The 25,202-nt window shown below is 34.3% G+C and overlaps 1 protein-coding gene across 4 annotated transcripts in view; it reads left to right on the forward strand.

The window, feature by feature from the left end:
* ANKHD1 (ankyrin repeat and KH domain containing 1) overlaps nucleotides 1-25,202 on the forward strand; it is a 104,628-nt gene that overhangs the window by 33,934 nt on the left and 45,492 nt on the right. For 2 of the 4 annotated variants that reach the window (XM_019662394.1, XM_019662401.1), the window contains exons 8-10: nucleotides 9,452-9,689; nucleotides 9,927-10,118; nucleotides 13,780-13,889. In XM_019662394.1, the coding sequence (XP_019517939.1) occupies nucleotides 9,452-9,689; nucleotides 9,927-10,118; nucleotides 13,780-13,889 (540 nt within the window). Of the gene's footprint in view, nucleotides 1-9,451; nucleotides 9,690-9,926; nucleotides 10,119-13,779; nucleotides 13,890-23,571; nucleotides 23,809-25,202 lie in introns of those variants that run through there. The other 2 variants (XM_019662386.1, XM_019662407.1) reach the window with 2 other exon arrangements.

Genomic DNA, 25,202 nt, shown 5'->3' on the forward strand with positions numbered 1-25,202 from the left:
TTCCTTGCTCCTCCCAGCCCCTAATAATCATCATTCTACTTTCTAACCATGATTTTGACTACTATAAGTATTTCATATAGTATTTGTCTTTTTGTGACTGGCTTATTTTACTTAGCATAATGTCCTCAAGGTTCATCCATGTTGAAGCATGTATCAGAATTTCTTCCTTTTTTTAAGGCTGCATGATATTTCATTGTATGTATATACAACATTTTGCTTATCCATTTATTTATTGATGGACATTTGGGTTGTTTCCATGATTTAGCTAGTCAGAATAATGCTGCTATGAACATAGTTGTACAAGTATCTGTTCCAGTCCATGCTTTCAGTTCTTTGGGGTATATATCCAGAGCCGGGATTACGTGATCATATGGTAATTCTATTTTTAATTTTTTGAGGAACCACCACCATATTGTTTTCCACAGTGGTTGTACCATTTTACATTCCACCAACAATGCATAAGCATTCTAATTTCTCCACATCCTCATCAGCACTTGTTATTTCTGTTTTGTTTTTTATATAGTAGCCATCTTAATGGTTGTGAGGTGATATCTGGTAGTTTTGATTTTCATTTCCCTAATGATTAGTTCTGTTGAGCATCATTTTATATACTTACCAGCCATTTGCATATCTTTGGAGACATGTCTATTCAAATCTTTTGCCCATTCTTGAGTCAGGTTGTTTGTTTTTTGTTGTTGACTTTTAGAAGTTCTGTATATATTTTGGATACTAATCACTTATTTGATATATAATATGTAAATATTTTCTCCTATTCTGTGGGTTGCCTTTTTACTCTGGTAGTATCCTTTCATGCACAAAAGAGTTTAGTTTTGATTAAGTCCAATTTGTCTATTTTTTCTTTTGTTGTCTGTGCCTTTGACATCATATCCAAAAAAGAATTGCCAAATGCAGTGTCGCGAAGCTTTTGTCTCATGTGTTTTTCTAAGAGTTTGATAGTTTTAGGTCTTTGATCCATTTTGAGTTAATTTTTGTATATGGTGTTAGGTAAGGGTCATCTTCATTCTTTTGCATACGGATATCCAGTTTTCCCAGCATCATTTGTTAAAAAGACTTCTTTTCCCAAGTGAATGGTCTTGACACCCTTGTCAAAAGTCATTTGACCATATGTGCAAGCGTTCATTTCTGGGCTCTCCATTCCATTTGTCTGTATGTCTATCTGTGTTAGTACCACAATGTTGACTATAGGTTTGTATAAGTTTTGAAATCAAGAAGTGTAAGTCCTCCAGCTCTACTCTTTTTCCAGATTGTTGTAACTATTCAGGGTCCCTTTAGATTCCATATGAATTTTAGGGTGGCCTTTTCTGTTCTGCAAAAAACACCATTGGGCTTTTGATTGGGATTGCATTGAATCTGTAGATCACTTTGGGTAATATTTACATCTTAACTATATTAAGTTTTTCTATCCATGAACATGGACTGTATTTTCATTTATTTATGTCTAATTTATTTCTGCAATGTTTTGTAGTTTCCATTGTACAAGTATTTTACTTCCTTGGTTAAGTTAATTCCTAAGTGTTTTATTCTCTTTGATGCGCTTGTAAGTGGAATTGTTTTTGTAATATCCTTTCAGATTCTTCATTGTAAGTGTATTTGAAATGCAACTAATTTTTATGTGTTTACTTTGTATCCTGGTACTTTGCTAAATTCATTGATTGGTTCTAACAATTTTTTGTATGTAGTTTTTAGGGTTTTCTACATATAAGAGCATATCATCTGCTAACAGATAATTATAGTTCTTTCCAATTTGGATGCCCTTTTTTCTTTCTCTGGCTAATGGCTAGAACTCACAGTGCTATGTTAAATAGAGGTGGTGAAAGCGGGCATCCTTGCCTTGTTCCTGACCTGAGAGGAAAAGCTTTGTCATCACTGAGTAGATGTTCACTGTGGGTTTTTCATGTATTGCTTTTTTTATGTTGAGGTAGTTTCCTGTAGTCCTAATTTGTTGAGTGTTTTTATCATGAAAGGGTTTTAAATTTTGTCACCTGCATTTTTTGTGTGTGTCAATGGAGTTGATCATATGGTTTTTCTTGCTTATTCTGTTAATGTGGTGTATTATATTTATCAATTTGTTGATGCTTATCCTTTAATTCCAGGAATAAATCCCACTTGGTGATGGTGTATAATCCTTTTAATATGCTGGTGAATTCAGTTTGCTAGTATTTTGTTGAGGATTTTTACATCAATATTTATAAAGGGTATTGGTCTGTAGTTTTCTTGTCATGTGTCATTGTCTGGCTTTGGTATCAGGATAATGCTGGTCTCATATAATGAGATAAGAACTGTTTCCTCCTCTCCGTGTTCTGAAAATATTAAATGAAAATTCCAGAAATAAACAATTCATAAACTAACAGTTACAAAAATATACTTAACATAAATTTTCTGTTGACAGCACAAATTTTCAAAATAAAAATATTTCAGTGGATATTACTTAGCAAATGTAAGCGTTTGTTGATAAAAACAATGCTGGATTCAAAAAAATTTTTTTAACATATTTAGTCACAGATTAATCCAGGAATCATTTTTCTTCTGCTTCTTCTGTAAGCACATAGATATCATGCATATATGTGTGTTTACAAAGAGAACATCAAATACAAAGAAATTCAGAGCAATTGAGAGTTTTTAAGACAGGTTTAATGACAAAATTACCTGGAAGTCCAAATGTTTTTGAGTTGTGGTTAAGTAGGTATATCATTATCTATGTAAATTCCTATTTTGTTGTTTACTACTGTGTAACAAATCACTCAAAATATAGTGGCTTAATACAAAGCCAGTTATAATTTTTCATGATTCTGTGGATTGATTGGATGGTTATTCTGTTGCTCTCTTTCAATGGGAGAGTTTCTCATGCAGGTGCTGTCATAGTGGCTGGGTAGAATTTCCAACATAGTTTAACTCACATGTCTGGCACCTTGGTGGTTATGATTGGAAGTCCTGAACACCTCTCTTGCCATAAGTAATCTCTCTATAGGCTTCTTTAATAGTAGCTGGATACCAAGGATTAGCATTCCCAGAAAGAGTAGGAACTGGCACAGAATCATTTCTACCATATTTTATAGCTTAAAGCAGCCACAAGGTAGCCCAGATGTGCTGGGGGGTTGTGGGGGGATAAGATTTATTTATGAATAAGAGGGTATGACAAAGAATTTATAGCCATCTTTGCACAACTCCTTAAAAATTTTATTTTTCTTAATATAAAAAATTCTCAAGCCATATCTGTATTGCTGTATTTCTGAACAAGTATCCTTGTATCGTTGTTCAGGTATATCAATAATTCAAGGCAATCAGTAGAGTGCCTTATATATATAGGAAGTCTGAGCTAATAAGCTGTACAAACAAATTAGCAATTGGAAGACTTAATATGTTGTTTTAATGATTCTGCTAAATAACCGTTTGCAGAATAAATCAGGAACTTGTTTTTAAAAACCTATTGTGTTAAACTCCTAGAAAACATGGAAACATATAATACTTTTAAATTGGATATAACTTACATACAATAAACTGCCAAATCTTAAGTAGATGGCCTGAAGTTTTACATTTATGTATACATCCATGTAACAACCAGATCCAGATATAACACTCCAGAAGGCTCACCTACACCCCCTCCCAGTCACTATGTTCCTTAAAGGGTAAACAAAATTCTATCTTCTGTCGTTGTAAATTATTTTTCTTGTTTTTGCTTTCTATAAGTAGGATAATACAATAAATATTCTTTTGTGTATGATCTTTTTCACTCAACATTATTTATGTGAAAATTGTGCATGTTGTTCCATTTTATAGTTTGCTCTTTTTCATTTTTGTGTATAATATTTCATTGTATAAATATGCCACTGTATTAGTCTTCCCTTATCCATGGGGCATATGTTTTAAGACCCCCAGGTAGATGCCTCAAACTGCCAAACCTTATATAGTACTTACTATTTTTTAAATATATATACGTACCTATAATAAGGTATAATTTATAAATTAGGCACAGTAAGAGATTAATCACAATATCTAATAATAAAATAGAATTGTTGTAAAATAATAATAAAGTTATGAGAATGTGGTTTCTCTCAATATATCTTATTGTACTGTTTTCACCCTTTTTCTTGTGATGATGTGAGATGATACAATGCCTATGGGAACAGATCAAGTCAGGTACTCCATATGATGTGCAATTTAAAACTTATGAATTGTTTATTTCTGGAATTTTCCATTTAATATTTTCAGACTGTGGTTGACTATGGGTAACTGAAACCATGGAAACCAAAGCTACAGATAAGGGGGACTATTGTATTTATTTATCCAGTCTGCTATGATGGACATTTTGTGTTGTTTATAGACTTCAGCAGTTACCAATAAAGCTGCTGTGGACATTCTTTTATATGACTTTTAGTGGAGATAAGCAATCATTTCTTTTGGGTATATGAGTATATCTAGGTGTAAGATTGCTGAGTAGTAACATTTTTTGTTTACTAATTCAATATTTTATACATCTATTCAGATTTTGTTTTTTTCTTGCATCAGTTTTGGTAGTTTATGTCTCTAGGAATTTGTTCGTTTCATCTAGGTATCTAAATTGTTGGCATACAATTATCCACAGTGTTCACTCATAATCCTTTTTTATTTCTGTATGGTCAGTATTAATGTCGTCCATTTTTTAAGTGTTGATTTTAGTAATTTAAGTCTTCTGTCTTTTTTTCTTGGTATGCCTCACAAGAGGTTTGTCAATTTTGATGATGTTTTCAAAGAATCAACTTGTGGTTTTCAAAATTCTCTGTATTTTTCTATTCTCTATTTCATTTAATTTTACTCAGTTCTTTATTATTTTTTTCTTTTTGCTTGTTTTGGGTTTGTTTTGCTCCTTTTCTAGGCTCTTGAGATGTGATCTTATATTATTGATGTGAGACATTTCCTCTTTTCTAATTGTATGCGTTTAGTGCCATAAATTTCCCTCTCAGTACTGCTTTAACATTGTCCTACAAATTTTGATGTGTGTATTTCATTTTCATTCAGCTCAATGTATTTTTTAAATTTCATTTGTGACTTCCTCTTTGGCCCATGGATTGTTTTGATGTGCGTTGTTTAGTTTCCAAATGTTTGAACATTTGAAGATTTTCTTGTTACCTTTCTGTTAATGCTTTACAGTTTGATTCCATTGTGATCAGAGAACACACTGTATTATTTCAGTTCTTTAAAATTTTTGACGTTTGTTTCTTAGCCAGGATGTGGACATGTATTCTGTGGGCATTTGAAAAGAATGTATATGCTGCTGTTGGTGGGTGGAGTGTTCTATAAGTGTCGATTAGATCCTGTTGATTGATGGCAGAGTTCTTCTATATCCTTTCTGATTTTCTGTCTAGTTGTTATAACAGTTGTTGAGAGAGGGCTGTTGAAATCTCCAACTGTATTTGTGGATTTGTATATTTCTTTTAGTTTCACTTTTTTTTTTAACTTTTTTTACATTTTGGGTCTCTGTGGTTTGGTATATACACATTTTTAGAATTGCTATGTCTTCATGAATTGACCCTTCTATCATTATGTAAAGTCTGCCTCTATCTAGTAATTTTTTTGTTCTGAGGTCTCCTTTGTCTGATATTAATATAGCTACTCCTGCTTTCCTTTGACTAATGTTTGACCAATAAATGTTTTTATTCTTTTCTTTCAAACTTTGTTATGCTCGATATTCCTGTAGTGTTATACTAAAGTGAATTTCTTGTAGACAGCATGTATTTGGGTCATGTTTTATAACCTATCCTACCAATCTGTGTTTTTTAATTGGTTTGTTTAGAACACTTACATTTAAATATAAATATTGGTATCGTGTATTTGTATTCTGATTCTGTGTTGAAATTTATTTTTCCATCCATTTTCTCCATTTTTTTCATCTACATTAATATGTCATTAATAGTTATTTTGAAGTTCTTTTATGCAAACTCCTATATTTGATTCAGTTCTGAGTCTACTTTTATTGATTATTTTAAGATTTTTTTTTTTTTATTGGGGGAATTGGGGGAATGGGAACAGTGCTGGGGAATTGGGGAAGGGGAACAGACAAGTTGCTGTCGTCTTGTTCTTCAGTCTAGTTGTGGAGGACGTTGCTTCACTGGCCCAAGTTGGCACCATCATTGCGCTCTTCCCGGGCGAGGGAGATCAGTCGCCGGCTTCTGGACGGCCGCTCACTGCGGCTGCTGGCCGCTCACGCTGGCTGCTGGCTACACACGGTAGCCCATGGCAACCCACTGCCACAGGGACTGCAGCCTACGCCGTCGCCGGCGACTCATGGCAGCCCAGCTCCAGGTTGAGCTGTTGTTCAGCATCTTAGCTGTGGAGGGCAGTGTCACTGGCCTCATATGTGGGATCCGAACCGGGGCCCTCTGGCATCCCAAGCGAGTTCTTAACCATCGCGCCACTCGGCCGGCCCTATTGATTATTTTAAATCTTGACAATCAAGTCACTTTTTTCCTGTTTCTTAATATGTCTATTAATTTTTTATTTTAAGCCATATGCTGTGGATGATCCCTTTTATTATTTTTTTAACGGTTTTATTGGGGAATTGAGGGAGGGGAACAGCGTTGGGGAATCAGGGAAGGGAAACAGACAAGTTGCTGTCCTTTTGTTCTTCAGTCTAGTTGTGGAGGACGTTGCTTCACTGGCCCATGTTGGTGTTATCACTGCGCTGTTCCTGGGTGAGGCAGATGGGTCGCCGGCCTCTGGACGGCTGCTCATGGCGGCTCTTGACCGCTCATGCTGGCTGCTGTCCACACACGGTAGCTTATGGCAGCCCACTGTAGCAGGGGCTGCAGCCACGCCATCACCGGCGACTCACGGCAGCCCAGCTCCAGGTCGAGCTGTTGTTCACCATCTCAGTGACACCATGAGTGTCACTGGCCCTCATGTGGGATCCGAACCGGGGCCCTGCTGCTCAGAGCTGGCGTCCTAAGCCAGCTATTAACCAGTGTGCCACTCGGCCAGCCCAGGATGATCCTTTTTTGATGCTCTGAATTATCCTGTCCTTTTAAGACTGTGAAGTTTTGTTCTAGCAGTAACTTAAATTGTAGTGGCTCAGTCTGATCCTATTGAAGCTTAATTTCAGCTTTACTCTTACTCCTAGGTCCTTACTCTTTGGTCCTAGAGTAAGGACTTTAGGTCCTTACTCCACTGGTATGGCCTTCTATCATCTCAGCTTAAAGCCTGGGATATTCACCAAGGTCTTTTTGTTTTGGCTGGGTCTGAATTCCCAAAGTCTCCAACCTTTCAAGAGCCATTCTCTGCTAGGCATCCTGGAGTCTCATCCTTGGTGTATCCAACTCAGGAGTTGCCCAAGTATCTGAGGATAATTTTATATAAATTTTTGGGACTCCTGTGTTTTCTTTTTCTCAGGTATCCTACCCACACTCCCCAAGTCCGAAGTATTTTAGCTGTCTTGTATTCTGACCTTTGTTTCCTTGCCCAAAGAGATGTTCACTCTTTGTTTAGGTTACATTTCCTTGGGCCAAGGTTTGAAAGATGCCAAAAAAGAGAAAGCTGGAGTGAATGTATGGTTCATCTCGTGGTCCTTTCTTTCAATGATCATAACCAAGCCTTATCTTGGTTGCTGCCCAGTGCCTCCTGTTGCTTTATCTATTTTTCCTAATTTTTGTAGTTATTTATGATAGGAGAGTCAGTCTAATACCAGCTACTGTTCTATGGCTAAGAGTAAACTCTTAGAATTAAAAAAAAAATTCTTATAATGATATTAGACCTTTAAGATTGAATTTTTAAAAAATTTCTTGGGCTGGCCGAGTGGCACATTGGTTAGGAGTTGGCTTGGGAGGCTAGCTCTGAGCAGTAGGGCCCCAGTTGGGATCCCACATATGAGGGCCAGTGACGCTTAGCGCCCTCTATAGCTAAGATGGTGAACAACAGCTCAACCTGGGGCTGGGCTGCCCGGAGTCGTGGGCAATGGCGTAGGCTGAAGTGGGGCAGGCCGGCAGCAGGCGTGAGCTTTTGAAAGCTGCTGTGAGCGGCCATCCAGTGGCTGGCGATCGACTGCCTCACCCTGGAAGAGCGCAATGATAATATCAACATGGGCCAGTGAAGCGACGTCCTCCACAACTAGATTGAAGAACAAAAGGACAGCAATTTGTCTGTTCCCCAATTCCCCAATGCTGTTCCCCTCCCCCAATTCCCCAATAAATTCTTTAAAAAAAATTTTTCTTATTCTTTTTTCCTTTGGCAAAAGTAACATTTTCATTAATATCAAAAAATGCTTAGTACAATTTCTCTCTTAATGTATGTACTCAAGATATGTTGATAAGTAAATTCAAACAAAACAATACATTCAGAGCCTGCAGGAGCTAGGCACAACAGTAGTTCCCTGATCTGTGAACACTTGTAAATCCTTATTTTCTTTTCAATTAGAAATGTATTCAAACACCAAATAACTCAATACAGTAATTTGGTTTAAATATATTTTATTTTACATACACTTGAAGAATTAGTAAAACTAAAAATTTAATGCGAAGTCATTTGTTTTTGGCATTGTGTGAAAAGTGATTAAAGTTAGGCTAGTCATTTAGTTAAGAATAGTGAAACTCTTGATGGATACCGAAATCTAACACTTAATTAACATTTTCTAAATTCTTTAATGAAAAAATTGCCCAACCTTATAAAATTGTATTTTTGTACTCAATCTTTACTTTCTGTTAGCAATATTTCGGTCATTTTTGAAATATAAAACAACACAGCATCTGACTTTATATGCCACAACAAGAGTTAAGGCCTACATAAAATTTTAAGTTAAAGAATTCGAAACTAACAAAGGGTATTTAAGGTGATGAAGAAATAGAATGGATACCCTCCATGAGAATGTTTTAGTTAATTGCCTTACTATCTATGCAAATAGGCCCATGGTAAAATTATTTACATGTGGATAAGATCTTTATTTTTACATCGTTGTACAGTTCTTTGCCTCATTGCAACAAGCTAGTGGTGAGGAAAAATATAGTGTATCAGTCCACCGGGGTTTACCTTGGTGACATAATCCCAAGTAGTAATGACTTCACAGAATTTGTTGTTATTTTTTGCCAAGTCTTTGTTTCTTAACTAGATGTAATATAGTTTCTATACTGAAACATGACACCTAAGTTTGAGGGTATAGCTATATTTGACCTGGCAGTAATATATACATTGTTTTGAGGTACTGTTGACTGTCGATTTAAGTTTCTTTGAACTTCAGAGAAGGTGGAAAATCAAAATTATTTGGAATTGTAACTGTTTGTCACAAGTCTGATTCTTTTGGAAAATTGTGGGCTTGCTCAAAAGTAAGGTAAAATAATTTTAATGGACTTTTGATAAGACAATCAAATTGCTCAGATGGGCATGAAAATATATACTCATCTAAGCTGCATCTTTTTTTCTTCCTTTCTGTCTTTCCTCAATCTCTTGCTTTACTTCTGAAAATCTGCAGGATGGACATGTAGAGGTAGCACGTTTGCTTTTGGATAGTGGTGCTCAAGTAAACATGCCTGCGGATTCATTCGAGTCTCCGTTAACACTAGCTGCCTGTGGAGGACACGTTGAATTGGCAGCTCTACTTATTGAAAGGGGAGCAAATCTTGAAGAAGTTAATGATGAAGGATACACTCCCTTGATGGAAGCTGCTCGAGAAGGACACGAGGAGATGGTGGCACTACTTTTAGCACAAGGTAAAGTATTTTTACTTCTTTAATAAAAAACCTAAATTTCTTTTGAATGTTTTTGTGCCAGTATCCATGAAGTTGACTACAACTAAAATAATTTTTTTTGCATTGATGATAAATTATCAACACTTTGGAAGGAAGCCGAGAAGCAGAGAAGATAGAGATTATCACAATTGAGAACCATTAATATCTTTATCATAAGTCTTTTGCAACTAGTTTTATCTATTTTTATGCTTTCCCCAGGAGCAAACATAAATGCCCAGACAGAAGAAACCCAAGAAACTGCTCTGACCTTGGCTTGCTGTGGAGGATTTTCTGAAGTTGCAGACTTCCTGATTAAGGCCGGGGCTGATATAGAACTTGGCTGCTCCACGCCTCTGATGGAGGCTTCCCAGGAGGGACACCTGGAGTTGGTTAAATATTTACTGGCTGCTGGTATGTGGCTTTAAGACACCTTTCAGAAAAAGGCTTTTATTTCTATATCGCTTTCATAACTTTAACAATTAACCTTAACTGTTTCATTTCAGCAAAAGTTGAAAGACAGCTCCATAATTTAACTGCACTTCTTAGCCTCCTAAATCTCCAAAAATGTCATTTTTAAAAAAACTTTCTTATTATTAATGTTTGCTTAGTGACCATAAGGCTTCTCATTGACCTTCTTTCTCCACTGAATGGTTTGTGGCTTCTGGAAGGGGGAAGTTGGTTTTTCCTAGTTTGCTGTTATTAAGAAGATGTAGGGATAACATCATAGAGATAATTTGGTACCTTTAAGCATGTTCATATCTTGACATTTCTGGGTCTACACTCCCCCCCAAGTGGGAGTTTTATTTTTTGGCAGAAGTACTTAGTTTTAAAATAATTTGTGATTTATATGTTGTTAAACAATAGTAACAATAAGTATTTTTCCATAGAATATTTTAGTTTTATAAAGCAAAGTAAGACTATATCAGAAAGAATTGATCCAGGTAGATATAAACCTTTATATATTCTTTAGAAATAATATAAAATTTTTCTATTTATCCACTTCTGATATATTGTTTAAAACTTGATATATAAAAAAATTATTATATAAAGGAAAATAAAATATTTAGCAAAATTTTATTCATCCTTTTTGGGCTTTCACTCTTAGTATTAATTTGAATATAGCCCAGCCTGAATTTTTCCTTTGAATTATTATTGAAATAATTTTTTAATCCAGATTGTTAATGGTTCAGATGATTGTTTAGATTTTGAACCAACCATACAAATTGACCGCTTCCCTAACTCAAATAGTATTAATCACTGTAGTTAGTGTATGCATTGTTCAGTCATTTTTCCTTCATCATTTTCAGTAACTGTCCCATTCAAGAGTCTTTCTCATGTCAGTTATACCTCAATTAAAAAAAAAAAAAAAGTCTGTTTCTACCAGTGGTTTACCTTTCTACATTCTCCTTACACCTCTCTTGTAAGCATACCCGTGCTATTATTGCACAAGGCTTTTAAAAGAAGGAATAAATGTTTACTAAGAAATTATTGAACACCAGACATTCTGCTCAGCTCTCTTATTTCTATTAATTACCACTGGTCCCTGTATAGTAAGAAACTGATACACAATCATGTTACGTAATTTCCCGAACGAAACCAAGTTAGTAAGTGAAAAAGCCAGTATTCAAATTTAGAACTCCTGACATTGTCTTTTCAAGTGCATCACCATTGATTCTCTTATTGAGCTACTTTCGCTAATTTGAAACATGTAGTTTTCAGAACTATTCAGGGGTTTGAGAGTCACTTTTTTATATGATCACTACCTAAAAAATCTTTTTTCCAGATTGGTGTGTGATTTATTTACATAAAATTCTTATACTGTAGCACTAAAGAAAAATCCAATAGGTCTTTTTATACATTGCCTAGGCAATTTTTTTACATGAAAAACCTTTTTGTTATGGCATTTTTTCAAACATAGAGAACAGTATAACAAACCCATCACCCAGCTTTAACAATTTTTAATTTATGACCAATCTCATTTTGTCTATACACCCTTCAGTCCCCCATTATTTTTACAAAATTATTTTTTTTTAATAATTAAACTTAAAAAAATTTTACTGATATAATTGACATATAACGTATTAGTTTCAGGTGTACATCGTGATTCTATATTTGTATATATTTTGAAATGATGACAATAAGTCTAGTTAACATCCGTCACCATAAATAGTTACAAAAACATTTTTTAATTTAAAATTTAATTTTTTAAATTTGAAAGTAAATTATTTTAAAATTTTATTTTTATAAATTGTCAGTATTTCAATATGTATTTCTACATTCTTTAGTATCATTAAAATCAAAGCAGCTCATATTTTCCAGATAGTCTTATATGTGTATGTATATGTTTAATGACTTTTTTGAATCAGGATTCAAGTAAGACTCATATAATAACTATTACTCAATATGTCTATTAAATCTCTGTGCTCCCCTTCCATCTTTCTTTTCTTATTCCTAACAAGTTTTGGTTGAAGAAATGGAATGTTTATTTTTTAGGCTTTCCAGAGTATGGATTTTGCTAACTGAATCTCCATGATTTCATTTCACTTGTTTTTCTGTCCCTTTGATTTCCCAGAAAGTCTTAGTTAGATCTAGAGTTGTGATTGAATTCAGGTATGTGGGGTGTGTGTGTATGTGTGTGTACTAGACTACTTTATAGGTAATATTTCTGTACTTTCTTCAGGAGATAGTAAATATCTGATTGCCTTTTTTTTTGTAATATTATTATATTATTAGACATTGATGAATGTAGCTTAGATCCATTAATTCATTAGGGGTTACAAAGTGGTTATGTTCTAAATTCTATTATTGCTTGCTTGTTTATTATCTGGAATATGTCTATAAAGAGAAATTTTGACAACCAGCCTTTTCAGGTTCAAAAGAGAGACAGAGAAACTTCCCTTCATGAACTATTAGATCTTTTTTTTTTTTTTTTTTTAGCTGAGCCATCCTGCCACCTGTTGGCAGCTCAGCGGCTGCTCAGCTCGGGCTGACTCGAACCGCTGTTGCTCAGAGCTCAAACTCTTGAGCAAGCTCTTAACCAACTGAGCCACTCAGCCGGCCCTATTGGTTACTCTTAGGTATAAATACTCTTATACTCTTAGGTATAAATCACCCTTTATTTACCAGTTTCCAAAATAATGAGATTGTCCCGTAGGCATCCTTCGGTGGTGACGAATCAAGTGGTTTTTTTGTCATTTTTTATTTGAACCTTAATTTGAACTTTTAGATTTAAACATATGATGGTTTTACTGCATCACCATCCCCCTTTTTTTTTTTCTGGATGCAAAAATTGTCAAAAGATGGAGCAGTTTGACTCTCTGTGGTCAATAAGGTTAGCTCCTAAATCCTTTGATGTGATCTCATTATAGTTTTTGATGGTTTCCTTGCTTTATGATATGGATCACCTTATACAGATTCTGCCCGTCTTGGAACCAATCATTTTTCTAAGAAAGCCTCATTCCATTTAGTGGGAAATGGTAATTAGAGACCACAATCTTAGTTAGAGATGCTATTTAGGCTTGATGTATCATTATCTTTGTCTCTAGGCATTTTTAGTTGGTCAGAGTTAGGAAATATTTGTTTTTCTTATAGGTAAAATACATCATGAGTTTATGTCAGTAGTTCCATTTCATAACCATAGGGTTTTTATTTTTACTTAAACAGTTTCATCTGTGTTTTCTCTAAACTATGCCAAAAATTTTGCTTCTCACCAAAGGATTAATCGTTTGATTTTTACCACAACATCCATAGAACTGTCTCAGAAACACAGTCCCACACTACCGCCAATATGATTTCTGAAAACTGTTTGATATTTTTTGTTTTTTGCAGCTCTTGTATTTCTTAGAGTATATCTTAGAGGATATGTAGGCAAATTTTACTGTTTTACAATCATTTTGTATAGTTCATTTCTGTGTGGCTAGAAGCATTTTTACAAAGCATATTTAAAGGAAAATTAAGATATTTAAAATACATAGTGATATTTTTATACTTTGGGTTTATCAGTTTCACCAAATTGCAAAACTGAAATATCTAATTTTAAAATTCACAAAAGTATGATTTTTTTGTTTGCTAGGTGCTAATGTTCATGCTACAACAGCAACAGGAGATACAGCCTTAACTTATGCTTGTGAAAATGGACATACTGACGTTGCAGATGTTTTACTTCAAGCAGGGGCCGATTTAGTAAGATATTTTTAATTTCAAATATTTTTGTGTTAATACTCATTCATTTATTTTTAACACTTAGAAAACACAGTAAAGATTTATGTTTGCATGCTTTGTACAAAATAACTTTTTTTTAAAGTTTGGCTGTTTGTTCTGGTTTTGTTGCATTTATTAAATGTATTTAAAAGTACTTTGTTTTTAATAGGGCATACTATTTCATTTCCTAGGTAAAACTGTTTCTTCCTCTTGCCCCAATCCCATTTGGCATTTCTGAAGTTTTTAAACTGTCCTTTGTTAGACATATCATAAATTCAATGACATAAATTCAATTAGAATAACATGTCAAATCACTTTGAGTGATTTCTTTTGTTTCTCTAATTAGACATTGTAAAAACAAAGCTATCATTTTCCTAACAACATTATTAAAGCATTCTATTTTTCTCTTCTTGTAGTATTTTCTACCCTGGCTTTTAAAATTTCACATTAGGTAGCAGGTTCATATATGTAATATTCCTTTACAACTATGGTAATTGTAAATCATATGCCACTTAAAGGTTCGTGCTTCTTTTTTGTTTTTTTTTTTTAAGCTGAGCCATTCTGCCACCTGTTGGCAGCTCAGCGGCTGCTCAGCTCGGGCTGGGAATCGAACCGCTGTTGCTTAGAGCTCAAACTCTTGAGTGAGCTCTTAACCAACTGAGCCACTTGGCTGGCCCTAAGGTTTGTGCTTCTTAATGAAATGTGTGCTTTGACTCATTTTTATTGTGTAAGGGTACTTTAAACTGCTTTCTATGGTTAGTCCCAGAATTCCCTTATACATTTCATAAAAATTTATGAGACGTGTTTTAATGAATCAACTTTATTAGTTTCAATTATTTGGGGGGAAAATGTGCAAGTATTGCCTTTTAAAGTATTTCCAATAACAGACATTCCCAAATAGATACCTGAGAACATTGTTGAAAAATAATTATTGACTAAAGTAAATGTATAGTATATGCCATTTATTATCATTTCTATAAATACTAAATATAATGATAACACTAGCATTCATTCTCATTAAGACCTTCCTCATCAGTTAGAATTTCTGAGGCATACTTTTTTATTTGAGAATTATGACAGAGATATGTTAAGTAGATCTTAATCTTCTACCTTCTTTCTATATCTTTTTCCTTTTTTAGAGTTGCTTTGAGTCATCTATAAAAATTAAGAATTGAAGTATTTCATCACTTGAAATAAATAGGGTGTAGAGCATAAAAGCTTAAAAACTTGTCCTCTGAATTCTTACTTGAATTTTTTCTTCATTCTCCCATTTTTCTATAGCAAAGCCACTTTCTTAACCTGTTTGTTGAGAGTTCTTCTGAAAATATTAAATAGGAAAAAGAGGAACTGTCTGTTAAGTGTGTTCTAATGTATAGCAAAACCACTGAGTTTGACCGAGTTAGAAATCTATTATGAAATATTTTCAAATGTTTTATTTCTATAGTCTTCTGGAATTAGGTATAGTGTTTGTGATTAGAATTTCTTAGAAGAATTACATTAAATGAACAGGTAGAAAGATTTGAATTTATCATACTATTTTACATTTAAAATACAAGATTTAAAAAATGGCTCAGATGAACATATATCTTAAATACAAAGGTAATACTATTATTTTAACATAATTATTTTTCTATTTTGCAGTCTTTCTTTGCATTCATATTTACATGTAATTACATAGTATAATATAGTTGTTTTCTATTTTCCACTGTATTTTTCATAATCTTTTCCATAATGCTACATAGTTTCTATATTTACAACTCTTGAATAGTAGTCCATCAAGTTGATGAGCCATAATCATTCACTTATGGAACTTTTGACTTGGGTTTCAGTTTTCAGTTATAAATACTGTTAGATTTGATAACTTCATGTGCGTAACTTTTTCTTTTTTTCTCCTTTTGAATTATTTTGTATATTTTAACTTTTAAAAATATATTGCCTATTCCATGCTTTTGCACTCTGGAGAGACATTTCAATTTTAATACTAGTTCTTTTCCTAATTATATATTCTTTATAGACAACGTGGAAAGTATAGTAAGTTTGAAATTTAAAACCTATAAATAAACTTTGTAATTTCAGGCTTTATTATAAGCCAGAGGGAGTTTGAAAAAAGACCTAGTCAAACACAAGAAGTGAGTAAAACAGGCATATTAGTCCCTGAGTCCTGAGAAAAAGTGACCCATAATTCTTATTAGTTGAATCTAACAAGGCAGTAGCATCTTCCTGGCCCTCCATTGCAAGGAGTAGAGATAATATTCCATTTCTGGCATCCCTTAGGTGTGTTCTTGATATCTAGGTTTGCTAGTTCTTTAAGTTAAATAGATGTTTTTGCAGGCTGGCTAAGAACCTTCATTTGGGGGGAACTATTTTTACCCTCAGTTTTAAATAAGGATGTGCAAGTAAGCCTTTGGAACAGAGTCTGGACTAACCCCTGTGCTTTATTAGATTTTAGAGCTTAACTTTTGCCATAATTCAAGGTTTTGATATTATATTTTTAAAAAGGAACTTAAAAACTGTTGTTTCCACTCTTTGAATTATTCTGCACCAGAATGTGTTAATATATTAATTATGGTTTTAAAAAATTTTAATGCAACAGCTTAGTTTTCTTGTATTGTTTCCTGAGGTGAAACTGAGAAATTTTAGGGCTTTTCATCTAAATGTATTGTAGGTATAATGGAGAACTTAGTTTTAAAGGAAATCTAGAAATTTTCTTATTTATTGCTTTTAAAAAATTCACAGCCAGAACTGATGGCATACTACAGCATTTTCAGGTAGATATTCATAATATGTGTGTCTTCTAATTTGAAAGTTAGTTATTTGAAGCTTCATTTTTTCTAATTTTAAAATACTTTAAATTAAAAATATTTATAGATACTTCCAGTTAAAAGCATACTGAATATCCATTGTATTTAGAGATTAGGGATTATGTAGTTTATCTAACTTTTTTTTAATTGCATAAATTTGAATAGTCCATTATATAAAATCTTTGGACTAGTTTAATATTGTTTTTAAAAAAAAAAAATTAGGGAATTGGGGGAGGGGAACAGTGTTGGGCAACTGGGGAGGGAGACCAGCCAAGTTGTTGTCCTTCAGTCTTAATTGTGGAGAGCGCCAGTCGTCATCTGGTTGCCCATCAGCAGCTCGTGGCCCCTAAGCTCAAGGTGCTATGTTACAATCTTAGTTGCGGGCGGGCATAGCCCACCATTGAACAGGCAGTCTTGTTAGGAGCACGTGCTCTCACCAGCTGAGCCATTCTGCCACCTGTTGGCAGCTCAGCAGCAGCTCAGCTCGGGTGCAGCGTCACTGGCCCATGTGGGAATCGAACCGACAGCCCTGTTGCTCAGAGCTCGCACTCTTAAGCTAACTAACTCTTAACCAACTGAGCCACTCGGCCAGACCCTAGTTTAATATTCTTCAATAGGCCACTTAAAATGTTCTTTTTGAAAAATCAATAATTAAATTAAAAATTGTCCATTAATTCCAGAGTTTTTTTGTAAATTCTCCCTGTTTAACATTCAGAATCATTTTAACTACTCTATAAGCACTGAGCTTATTTTGTAAGCAGAGAGCCCTGAACAAATGACCTAATTCATATCTTCCTATTATTTACATCTCTTGTTACCCTGTAATGGGAATCATTATATATTGAAATAAATATTATTTCTTTATGTGTTTTTTTTTTTCTCTGTATCGCATCTTTGCTTATTGGGCTCAGGTGTTTTTTTTAGTATTTGGTGTGATTACAGGTATATTATGATGTAAACTCATTGTAAAAAAGTTTGGATTAAAACCCATTAGCATCCTGTGGTGCTTAAACTCTAAAAGAAATATTTAGAAAAAAACAGACTGTCTTTGGACACAACTTAATCTTATTTCTCTGAGAAGGAGTTTTCGTATTATCAGTCTCCTTACAGATATGTTACTGAACTGCTTTACCAGAAACAGCCAATAAGCACCATTTAAAAACTGAAGTTGACATTCTCCCATAGTTCTTCAGCCACTGCTGTGGTGTCCTGTGTTACTTTAGGCCATTCTCCCCAAGTACTAGTCTTTAGACCAGAAGACAGACTTTCCATATTTCATACTTGTTCTCATCTCTATAGCTTACTTCAGCTCAAGCACTTATGATTGATTTCTCTTAGCACAGTCTTCTAGCCCCCCTTCACTTACACTTCTCAAGTTGAAGGTGGAGAATTTTATATAGTTAACTATTCAACAGTACAATTTGGATTATAAAATACTACTCTACTTTTTTTTTTTTCTCTTGCTTCCTTCTAATTTCGACCAACTTTGTTGTCTGTGTTTTCCTGGTTTCCAGCCCCAACGTTTTATTGTTACAGTCATGATCCTTGTCTATGAAAAGTGACTATATCAGTTCAGAATCTCTAAAGGCCCTGATGAGGGTGTGGACAGTATGTTTAGATGGAACTATTGAGTTGGCTAACATATTAAAGGTGTTGTGGTGTTTGTGTTTCTCAAACCATTTGTGAAGATGGTAGAATCTTTCTCTTTTTACCATGGCATATTAATTTCAGCATTACATGTTCGATACATTTGTTAAGACAGAAAAAATATTTGTCATCTGTAGGATTTTCTTCATATGTATTTGCCCACAAGCTAAAGTTGGAATGGGAGGTAGACTGTTATATAAATCAGGTAAAAAGTATTTCTGCCTTGCCTCCAGCTCCTTTGGCCTTTTATTTCTAGAAGAGTTATAACTGATCAATAGGTTCTGAACTCAAAGAGAATTTCCCATATTGAACAACTAACAGATATTAGAGAAGGTAAACACATTGTAGTTATGTTATCAAGAGATTTTGTGACCCAGTTCAGCATTATATAGGCCTACATTGCTATTCAAAAGTAGATCTACTTAAGGGAAGAAATGCATCCTATAAACCGAGATCTGAATGGAGGTCTAATGAGTGACCAAGCCTATGCTAAGTTGTTTAGAAAGAACTGATGCCACTGAACATTAGACAAGGCACCCAAATTTTCATCAGTCATCAAATCACTGATCTGTAAGCAAACATTTGCCTCGGTATTTTCATCTGTAAAATGAAATCTGATAACATTTTCTGGAATATTTTACCAAGGTCGTGTAAATATTCTTTGGCTCTGCTGGGTGTCCTTGGGCAAATCACTTAAATTCTCATAGGCTTCCTTCCCCCCCCACCCCCACACCCCATCCTTTTCTTTTGTTTTATGAAGGGTTTGGATCAGATGATCTTTAATGACCTAACTTAAGAAATCTAATTTTATAATTTTTAAAGAACAAGTTGACCCAACTACCTGTTTGGATGTATTAAATGGACTAGATGATTTTTGGAATTATTCAATTATAAATTTATTCTCCTTTTCCTACAGGTAAAGTTTATTTCAAATAGCAAATAAACTTGTGTTACATCATCATCTCATTTTCTATGTCTTCAAACTTTTCAAAATTTCCTTTGATTAGGATTGTTTTCCCAGTTTTGGCTTTCAAGTATACATAAGAAATGTTCAATGAAAAACAAGGAATTTAGAATTCCATTTTACTTTATGATGTTTGTCACTTTAAAGGTCGAGGTGGAAGAAGGAAAGGGTACCCAAGGACATGAGATAGAACATAGTTCCTTTCTTTTTGCTCATAATGAATCAGCTTTAGATGAAACTGATCAGATAAAATAAATAGAACACACTTAAAGAAGTATGGTAGAAACAGTGTTGCTAATTATGGGGTCTTTGCCGTATTGAATAATAGTTGGTCCTATGTCCATTAGTTATTTTCCTCATTGTGACTAAAGTTATATTTAACAAAAAAATCTTTAAATTATTTGGAAAATATTTTTTTCTTATTTTTAAGTACATAATAACATTTACATGGTTCAAAATTTACAAAATATAAAAAGGTCCTATGGGTACCCAGTTTTTCTCTCCATTGGCAATTAATGTTGTTCATTTCTTGTATCCTTCCAGATATATTTTATGTATGTATGATGAAAAGTCACATACATTGAAAGAAACATTCTTATTAATGTTTAATTCTTCATATAATTCCTTATTGAAATAGAATTTTGGTTTTCATTATACTGATTTTCTCTGTAGTGTTAACCATAGCTTTTAAGTGTTTATTATTTTAATGTTTTAATATAAATTGAAGCACTTTTGCACTGACAAGGAAATAGAGCCTTTTGAATATGTCACAGTGGACTATCACTAATTTTCACCCCTAATCACAAAATAAGTTCTTTGACCCTTGTTTGCTTTCCTTGGACTGTGTTCTACCAGCCGAATGAACTTTTGGGGGTCATTTTCCTAGAATAGTTGAGCTAATGGAAACATTAGCACCCTTTGGTTCTTATTCCTGGAAATTATTTCCTTAAAATGGGATTTAATATGAGCTTCCCTTAAAACAAAGAAAAAAATTTGAAGGATCAGTTCATTATCTATTGTATATTAAACCTTATAAAATAGAAAAGTGGACCAGGTCCTCTTTTGTAAGTTTTTTTCTTTTTTTTAATTTAAGCAATGTGTTGCGTGTCCTTCTAGACATTTCTATACACCCAAGCATATATATATATATATATATATATATATATATATATATACACACACACACACACACACACACACACACACACACACACACANACACACACACACACACACACACACACACACACACACACACACACACACACATATATTATGTATATGGGCTATATGTCGTCTTTTATACAAATGGACTTGTTACCACATACGAGTATACTCTTCTGCAACTTTTTTCTTACTAATATTTTCTATGTCAGTTCATATACATTTCTCATTTCTTTTCACAGGTACCCAATGTTCTATCTAATTTATTAACCAGTTATTTATTCATAAACATCTGGGTTATTACAGTTTTAAATATTACAAATGATACTGTGCTAAATATTGTTAAGCATATTTACATATTTTTGCTACTTTTGTAAATATATCTATAGGGATAAATTCCTACAAGCGGAATTGTTGGATATCAAAGAGTCCACATCTAAAATTTTGTTAGCTGCTGCCAAATTGGTTAAAAATGCTGAACTAGTCTATACTTCTGTTAATGACTGAAACCTCCTTACTTCCCACATTCTCATTAACAGGAGTTAGATCCCTCCCTCCCTCCCTCCCTCCTTTCCTTCCTTCATGTTTTAATCTAATCTTTGATCATAGTCCCCATGTTTGTTTTATCTAAAAAATCTCCCTGTGTTCCAAGTAGCCCTGTGAGCTGCTCATTAATTGCTTCCACGGCTCTATAAGACACAGGTATAAAGTTACTTTCTGGAAGAATATTTAGACAACAAATGCAAATTTTGACATTTTTTGTGAATGTCTTTAAAGAACAAATTTTTTGAAAATCATATATTCAGACAGTATCTATTGACTTCATTCTAAAAGAGGAGATTAATGTATCTTCCACCATAGGATTTTCAGGAGTTATTTTTTATATTATAGTTTTATAACATTTACATTCTGTTTTATGACCCTGTTTCTCACAGTTGTTTAACTTTAACTGTATATTTAAGTGGATTTAGTGTTTACTAGTCTTTCGTATTACATAGCCTCTTATTTCCTGAGTTCTTAAACTTGCCTTACTTTTTGGATGGCTGATATTGGTATATTCATTTGAATTTACTCCTCTCCCCAGAACAAAAAGGTGTTCACAGGGCTTGCATTTTTTTTTTTTAAGATTCTATTGGGGAATTGGGGAAGGGGAACAGCCAAGTTGTTGTCCTTCAATCTTAGTTGTGGAGGACGCAGCTAGCTCAGCTCCAAGTCCAGTCACCATCTGGCCGCCCGTTGGCAGCTTGCAGCTGCTCAGCTCAAGGTGCCGTGTTCAGTCTTAGTTGCGGGTGGGCATAGCCCACCATCCCATGCTGGAGTCGAACTGGAAACCTTGTTGCTAAGAGCGCACATTCTAACCACTGGGCCATCCGGCCACCCATCGGCAGCTCGGCAGCTCAGCTCAAGGTGCTGTGTTCAATCTTAGTTGCGGGTGGGCATGGCCCACCATCCCATGTGGGAGTCAAACCCAGCAGCCTTGTTGTTAAGAGCATGCACTCTCATCAGCTGAGCCATCCTGTGACCTGTTGGCAGCTCAGTGGCAGCTCAGCTTGGGCGCATCTCATTGGCCCATGTGGGAATCGAACTGACGACCCCGTTGCTCAGAGCTCACACTCTTAACCAACTGAGCCACTTGGCTTGCATTTTTGAGACTACTGTATCTTTTATTTATAAACAAATATGGCCATATGTAAAATTAATGAATCACTTGTATTTCCCCTCAAAATGCTAAGCCCTCTATTCTGTATTGCGGTACTGAATATTGCCAAAGCCTGCTAGAATATTCCCCATTGTATGTAAGTAACTTCCTTTTGATGCCTGGACTATCATAAGATTCTTTCATTATACTTAAACCTCTGTGATTTCACCACGATGTGTCTTGGTGTTTATTAGCCTATAAGTCTATATTAGTTTTTCCTGGAAAACAGCAAGTACTTTTTAACGGAAGATTTTTGCTACTCCTCCTCTTTCTCCTCCTGCTTCTAATGTGGTTTTCATGGTTTCATTATTACTTAGTTTCTTCTGTTCTTCCAACTCACTTTTAAATCTCTTGCTATTATATCTCTTTGTCCAGCCAAGAGTTCATGTTCTCTTTAATTTGTTTAAAAATATAGGGGAATATTGACTAAAACTTTACTAGTTTCCATGTTTGTATTAACTTCTTAATAGGTTTTATGTTGGATACTTTGTGTTTATTATTCATATTTGAATGTGGCTTGCTATTTGTTGAAAATCATACAGGAGTGGGGCAGGGAGAGGAAGTGAGCCTTAACAATCAGCTTCTTCAAATCATATAGTTGTCTCAGAATGCTTTCTTACCAAACCTCTGCCATAGGAGCATGCATCCCCTTAGGGTAGGCACATCACCCAGGTAGGAGGGAGGTAGGAATGACTTAGAGCGAAGCCCTCTCTAGGCTGCATTTCTTTTATTTGGAGACTTAGTTAACTCTGGTCAGTGACTATAAAGGTTATTACTGTTTCCTCAACCATATCTCTGTCTCACCTTTCTCTGTCAGGTGTCTAGCTCTAGAGAAAATGCAGATATTCCATCTCTCAAGTTCTTTGAAGTTTTCTGTTTTAGTTGAAAAGTGTAAGCACTGAGTGCATTTATAATGGGAAGGGAGCTACATAACTATTTAATCATCTTACAGTATATTCCTTATTATAATGGGAAGGGAGCTACATAACTATTTAATCATCTTACAGTATATTCCTTATGTATTCTCTCAACTTGTGTTATTCCCAAATCTTTTGATTTAATTATTTTCTTTGGTTAGATGTCAAAAGAGACTGCTCTTGATTCTATGGCTTTGGTTGTGTTTGGAGACAGGCATGAATTCAAATAGTTCAGCAGAATTATATCTGCATATGTTAAGCTTTATATTGGTAGAGAACCACGTTATCATACACTTAAAAAAATCATACTCTGCTCCTGAGATTATGGTCTCTACAGATGAGTATCTTTTTAGTTGAACATCCTGAGTTAACGAAACCCAGCAGCTGAAATACCAGTCACACGGTCTTCATGGCCAAATGTGATTTTTATTTTTGGAATCAGATCCGTGAGTTGTTCTTTTTCCTTTCACAGGACAAGCAGGAGGACATGAAGACTATTTTGGAGGGCATAGATCCGGCCAAGCATCAGGTGAGGGTGGCCTTTGATGCTTGTAAGCTACTACATAAAGAATAGATGTTGTAGGTAACCAGAACTCTGGATATCTGAATTCCAGCCAAGAAGTTCCAGAACCCTGGTGGGTGACAAAGGAAATCTTCATTTGAAAAATATTATGAAGTTCCAATAAAAAGAGATTTACGTTACTAGTAATTTGCTTCCTTAGTATTCTTTTTATGTGGTATTCCTAAAAAAAAAAAAAAAATCTCTTAGGTGAAAATAGATTTTCTTACTCAGATAGTTCTTTTGTATTCTCCTTTGTTGGGAAGAGTTAAGATACCCAGAGAGAAAGTCTCAATTATAAAGTCCTTTGTATTCAACTTGTTCATTAAAAAACTCTGAAATTTAGATATAGGGTAATATGTTGAATTGTTTTATAAAATCCTCAGATAAACAAAAACATTAGTTATATTATTTACTATGTTATTCATGCCCTAATTTATATAAAGTTAAAATTTTCTTAAAATTATCTCCTATTACCTCATTTTGAAATTGGTTTTTAAGAAGGTGAATACTTGTTCATAGGCAAACATTTCTTTTGAAAAAGTGTGTGGAATTTGTGCCTGATCGTCTTAAAGGTCAAGCAAAGTTAATATCCATTGTAATCCAGAGAGATTTGTTTAAACTCAGGAGCAGTGCCTTATGAGTTAGAAGTAAATTGTGATTAGGTCACAATTAATTTAGGCCATCTAAAATGAATTTTTCAGTATCAAGCCACTCTTAATTTTAATGCTTATTAAGTATGTTATTGGCTTGTTGAATAAGAAGTTGTTATAACATTCTAATTTGAACAAAGTAAATTTATTTCACAAAATATGTGAAAATGTGAACTTTTACTCAGTTTGTGTAATGTCTCAGGCTCCTATCAAGAATGTAAAGCTGAGTGTTATTTCAGATAAAATATTTCTCCCTGGGCTTGTTAAAGGAAATGTGGTTATAAATCTCTCTCTTGCTGTAAGTCTCAAAACTTGGGATAATTTTTTTAAAGGAGGTTTGTGGCCCCACTTTTAGAGGTTTCAATTCGGCAGATTTGAAATGGGAGTCTGCATTTTAACTGATATACCAGGGATTTCTGATGACAAGACCTCCATATTCCACACTTTGAGAAATTGCTAGAGTCTGTACAGATTATTCTGTATCATTATTGAGGTTTTTTCTTTTTCCATCTTTTCTTGATAGTCAGTCATTCTTCGTTCAGCCAAACTGAATAAGCTTGGTTTTTCTTTGTTAGTTGTAATTTTTATAAACTGAGCTAAACACAAGCCCTAAAACAGTGCCTCTTAATCTTTTTTTCCATCTCAATTCTCCTGAGGGATATAAATCTCATCAGTGGGTAATGACTAATGATCTAGTGATGACTAGATCACTAAAGTAATGAATGACTAGATCACTAAGGTAATGACTAATATACAGTGGTAGGTTGGAAGAACAGCCCCGAAGGGGGAGTATCAGAGTCTTCTAGTACATATGTAGTATAAAACAGTCTCCCTTCCTTCTGTGATTCGGTCCTTCCCTCTAGACCAGCGGTTCTCAACCTTCCTAATGCC

The sequence above is a fragment of the Hipposideros armiger genome, unplaced genomic scaffold (assembly GCF_001890085.2).
Source record: "Hipposideros armiger isolate ML-2016 unplaced genomic scaffold, ASM189008v1 scaffold_11, whole genome shotgun sequence".
In the NCBI taxonomy this organism is placed as follows: Eukaryota; Metazoa; Chordata; class Mammalia; order Chiroptera; family Hipposideridae; genus Hipposideros; species Hipposideros armiger.